Below are 5,893 nucleotides of genomic sequence, written 5' to 3'. Positions count from 1 at the left end.
TTATAGTATTTTTAACAATTAAGCTGGGGAGTGCCTATGCTTACCATGTAGTATGGGGTTAATATATAAATTTGTGACACAACTGTATGCCATTCATTGAGAAGGTATCTTTATAAAACATTTTTTTTAAATGATCGGACAATATTCACCATGATCGGCCAAACGGTATTTGTACCGGAAAAATGTCATACCTCTGAATTAGTGAAATGAAAATATTTTTATCAGTTATTTAAATATAAACTTTCTAATTTAATTTTTTTTTATCATATCGATCTATAAATGCTGAGAAATTTTAGCTGCATATCTTCTATGAAAGGCTTTACAATGCAAGTAATATGGCAAGTCCCACCTTTGTCTTGTGGGTTATCTTCGTCTAGTTTGTAGAAATAAATTGTCCACTTCTAGTCATATATCGATAACTTGTATTATCACTGAATCAGTGACATTTTGAGTTTCTATTTCCGCAAAAACAGGTGTCAGTTGGGTTCTTTATGAAAAGGGAAGTGGTTACTCCATGCATCGGAAATTGTCCGATGCATGGTTAGTTTGTGTCCGATGTACGGTGAAATGAACATACTAGTAAAAACAACTCTAAGAAAAATTATACAAACGTCAAAGTAAAATTTCTATAATATTATTAATAATTCACAAATTTCACCTAAGACCGACTCGTTCCCTTGAAGTCTAATAAAAGAAAGACAATAAGAAAAGTGTAAAATCTAAAATTCTGGTTACTCCCCTTTGATTATAACTTCAAGGCAGTTCTCGTGGTGTTTTATCACATGATAATAAAAATCGGCATCATTAAAAAGTTTAAATCTTCAGCTTAAAGACAGAAACAACATTAGATTAGGTATTGAGTCAGTTATTTGAAGTTGAAAGGAATATACACTGTAGCATATAAAATAGCTGTGTAAAGTTTAATTTGGTCACTAAAATTTCCCTTCGTCTACTTGCTTCTTTTCTATCACTCTGTATTGACCACAAGTGGAATTTTCTAGGAAAATTTGACACAATTTATAAACCTGATACTAGTATCTTGTAATGCACAAATCGTACTTTGCTGAATAATATTTACAAAAGGAGCTTTATGGTATCAATCGGATTGACAGTTTTTAGAACAGTACGTGTTTTTATGAGGTCGAAAACAGATTGTTACACTATCTTTAATTAGACAGTTTTCATGATCAGAACCCCAGAAAAGTAAGTTTGGGTATCAAACATGGAAAAGTTCTCCGACCTTATCCAAACTAAGTCTCCAGAAAGAATTTCTGAGACAACGTCCATACTACCACAATCATGCGTATTTTTATCCTCTGCAATCAAACGCGACAAGACGGTATTCGTATTTTGTACAATGGAAGCATGAGCCCGACTACCTATCTGGGAGCATATTGTAGCAGAAAACAAGTACATCCCAGACGTAAGACAGTTAAACACGCCATCTTCTCTATTGAACTGTCCTCCGATGTTAGATATCACTTCAGCAAAATTTAGCCTGCTCTTGTCAGTGTAGTTAGCATCTTGTCCGAGATACACGGTAAAACCAACTGGATTTCTTTTCATGCTATCTGAAATAAAGTTATACATTTCGTTCGTAAAATGCACAATAAAAATATATTTCAGTTAGTAATTATAGTCTAGTCAATTTATCAGCATTTTCTCGCATCATAATAATAAAATTTAACATGTTTAAGGGTAGAGATTCTCAAACATAGGTCAAATTCCATCTCTAAATCTTTCCGGATTTTTTTTATTATTTAGTATATATGTACATGTACTAAATGAAATTATCAATGCATACTAAATCTCAATCTTAGGGAATTCTTTGTATTTTTATTATTTTCAAAACTTTGTTTCCACTGTTAAAAATGCTAATACATGTATTTGCAATTAACAAAAATTTATGAAATTAAAATTTATAACATCTATTTTAAATTGATATTTGTTTATTGAAAAGGGCTTGAGAAAAGTTCAAGATTAAAATTTCTTTGCATGTATTATTTAGATGTACTCTTATAAACAACATTTAATTAGTTTTAACATTGCAAACAGTCTGTCTCTTAAAATAAAATATGAAGATAACGAACAATGATCATGCTTAAAAGTCCAGCTATACAAATACATGATATTGTGAGCAGAGCAAACATGGACCCCCGAAAACATCGTAGGTGGGATCAGGTACCATGGAGGAGTAAGCATCCTCTGTCGACTGGCACTTTAAAAAGATTGCAGCGGAGTATATGATTTTGTGAGCTTGCTAACAGTAACTCTAGTTGGTTTTAGCCCCATCCATCATGCCCCTGACCGACGCGATCATCCATGTACATGTATCGCAACTACCGCTAAAGCAAAAAGCAGATTAGACCAATGGAATATTAAGACAACAAACAGTATTCAAGCTCAAAAGTCCATTCAAGTAATACAAATCAGAAGTACAGCAAACACGCAAACACATTCCAAAATATTAGAGGTGGGATCAGCTGCCATGGAGGAGTGAGCATCCCCTGCCGACAGGTCACACCCGGTCATGTGCTCAAAGGGGAGGAAAAAAATTAAATCAGAAAGTACAAGTATTGTTATAAAATATTCGTTAGTCTGATAATGAAATATATGGAGATAACGAACATTATTCAAGCTCAAAAGTCCATTAAACATTACAAAATAGAAGCAGAGCAAATACGGACCTCCAAAACATCAGAGGTGGGATCAGGTGCCATGGAGGAGTGAGCATCCCCTGCCGACAGGTCACACCCGCCGTGTGCTCCTCGTCATGATCGGGAAATACGGAAAAATCCGTCGACAATTTAGTGTGTAAATAATGGCCTAACAATTAGTATGAAAAACGTCAGTCAGCATTTGACTGAATGATAATGATTTAATGTGTGTGTACGTTCTTTATCATATACATGTATCCCCATGAAGGAAGAATGAATCAGTGTCAAAAAGTACAGTGTACATGCATTATACACAGTGACATCTTTATAATGTCAAGGATTGTGATATCATTCCTCTACACAAATCCTTGACTAATGTCGCTATTTAAAAGTCGGACTTGTGGTTAAACATGACGTAAATGGGGAGTAATAATCCATTTACAATCGATGAGAATATGCTGAAGATAATGCACTGAAGTTCTTTTTTTTTAATTTTTACATCTGGTTTTGTTTATTTTCATGTTTGAAATCTAATTTTGACATTTTGATCAGTACATTAAAACATACTTCAACACAGATGTCGTTTTCTAGTGGTTCATAGCCCAGCACTTCTTTTATTTGTGAGGTGAAGGATCTTCTAAAAATTGACCTCCCTTATTTTATTTCATGTGTTTGGTCCCCAATTCAAAATTGACACTTTCCATTTCACCGAGAATTCATTTTTGTTTTCAAAACTTTGCCCACTATTAAAGTCAATTTCTGAATGGTTCCCAGTCCAAGACCAGGAAGAAATGAAACAATCGCTTTCTACTTCAACTTTTTTATAGCGACTTTTGTCAAGGGTTTGTGTAGAGGAATGATGTCTCAAAACCTTGACATTTTGAAGATGACACAGTGACTATTACCATGGAACTAGAGACTTGGTTTAAATCACTAGATAAAATACAGGGTGCTTCAGAAAAAATGAAACCATTTCATACTATTCCATTTTTCTAGGATTTCTATCAATTCTAGCCAACAGCTTCAAAATTTATTTTTATGTCATAATGAATATCAAAACAATCCCTCAAATTGATAATGAGCTACGAAAGAATTGAATATAGAGATATTGTAAAATGTCATTAAGTTACAAAATATGATCTAAATGGTGTCCATTTAAGGTGTTTCTGTTTGCATATCAACAAAAAAGGAAAGTAAATGTTTGCATGTTTTCTGAAACACCCTGTATGAACTAGATTTGGACAAAAAGAAATGAGATGCATACACGGACAGGAATTTACAGTTTAAGGTCATATGCAATATACATGTACTTTATGATGTACCTTTCCCACTGATAATTTTCTACATTGAAAATCATAGTACCATCAGATTTCTTAGACAAACAACTAGCTCATAACCCGGAGTTTTGAACAAATTTCAAATGCGGAAAATCCTTGTGTGTTTTAAAAGAAAAAGTAACAAAAAATATTTTAAACAGGTATTTCCTCGAAATTTGATTCAGGAAAGGTGTACAGCATTACCAGGCATCATAAAATTACACTATTGCAACATTTAATTTATTCAAGAAATAAGAAAATAAACTTCAAATCTACGTTGCGTATGTCTTGAAGATCTACTTAACACTTTTGATGAAAGTATATGAGCCAGATTGCATCGAATTAAGCAAATGTAATATAGAGAATATAAATACTATCGGACTTATCAATGATGGGTAGGCGCGAAGCAGGTAACTGTTACTTAAACTGCTAAAGGTATTATTTTCTTTGAAAGAAATCATACGATTAAATGAAAACTCAGTATATTTTAATTAAACACTTGAAATGGAGGCTCACCAAAGCTTGATTGTAATTTTTGCGACTCGTTTTTGGCAATTATTGTTTGATTCACCAAGCCCCTAATTTCCTCATCTAAAAGATTTTCCCTTTTCTCCTGACTTTTCGAATGTAACAACAACTCAGAGACATTTTTGGACAGCATATTAAATGTTTCATAAAATTCTTCAAGGGAATTATCCGTTTCGTCGACACTGTTTCCATATTCAGTCAAATTTTGTGAAACGATTTCAGCATCCCTGGATAATTCTGTAAATTTCCTCATCAAATCTGTTACGTCTTTTTTGTAGATACCCATTATTTCCGATGAGATGAAAGAGACTTTGTGCTCTGCATCTAAGAGTTGAATCGACTGTTTTCTAATCTCCTCGTACAAATGAGCAGTCCCCGGATTTTTGTCCAAAGTCTTCGATTCTGTTCTTTCAATTTGGATGAGAGGTTGACCATATGAACAAAAACAAATTCTAAAAATCATTATCAAACGCAAAGTTGTGTATTTTCTGTTTGGAGACATTGTGGTATGCGAGATAAATCCCTTAAGATTTCAGTGTGGAAGTTTATCCAACTTTGAATGTTTTGTTTTCAGTCACATCTAAGACCTTTCATAAACTTGTTTAAAACTTAAGTATTAGATTTATAAGGAAGTAAATGTCCCTTGAGCAAAGTCCAGAGAAAACATTTTATCATTTCTATTTCCTGCGACAAGTATAAGCAATTATGAATGACACAAAGCAGCAAACAAACCTCAGCCTGTTTTATCAGAGGACGGAAGTATATCCTTGTGTTTATGAATCATTGGCATACTGACAATCCTTGACATCTGTAAATAATAAGAGAAAATGGGAAACTGTGAGATAATCCAAGTCTTAATCGTAAAATGAAGCTAATATGCTTCGACACGATCTTTTGAGAATACAAAAGAAGCACTAAATTAACCACCAAATTCATTATAACGAACCTTTTTGACCTTGTATGTGCTTTCTACGAATAACTGAAGGGACAAAATTTAGTAAGGACACTCTTGCTTTAAATCGATCCGCCATATTTGTATTCGTGATTCTCTGATTCGTTCGAATTACTAGTATACGAGTAGATTAAAATTATATGTCTATCGTTCAATCAGGTCCAAAGGACAATCATATCATTTAAACAATGGAGAGTTTTATTTCTTATCGCAGACACATATTTGTCTTTAAAATTTTTGGGCACCAGACTAACGCTAAAATGAATACTGTAGACTTCTTAACTTTCGCGAGTAGTTATTATAACGAAATGGCTATTCATCACTGCAGATCATTTCATAGTAACAACCAGCAACTATCTTCTTACACTTCAAATTTTTATTAGCAATTTTCATACATAAATTAAAGTTTCAAATACCTTTTGTAGCAAAGATCGTTTCAA

General features: G+C 33.2%; 1 protein-coding gene across 1 annotated transcript; it reads right to left on the bottom strand.

Moving 5' to 3' along the window:
• Window positions 1-1,152: 1,152 nt before the first annotated feature.
• LOC133183770 (uncharacterized) lies at window positions 1,153-5,235 on the bottom strand. The gene is made up of 2 exons (XM_061318679.1): window positions 4,490-5,235; window positions 1,153-1,571 (listed from the first exon to the last, which is right to left on the bottom strand). The coding sequence occupies exons 1-2, from the start codon at window positions 5,001-5,003 to the stop codon at window positions 1,171-1,173; spliced, it is 915 nt and encodes a 304-aa protein (XP_061174663.1). The 5' UTR covers window positions 5,004-5,235; the 3' UTR covers window positions 1,153-1,170.
• Between the last annotated feature and the right edge of the window lie 658 nt (window positions 5,236-5,893).

Source organism: Saccostrea echinata, unplaced genomic scaffold, assembly GCF_033153115.1.
Source record: "Saccostrea echinata isolate AGI-Se365-2 ecotype Australia unplaced genomic scaffold, CSIRO_AGI_Sech_v1 ptg000009l, whole genome shotgun sequence".
NCBI lineage: Eukaryota > Metazoa > Mollusca > Bivalvia > Ostreida > Ostreidae > Saccostrea > Saccostrea echinata.
This window is presented reverse-complemented; position numbering and strand designations above follow the sequence as displayed.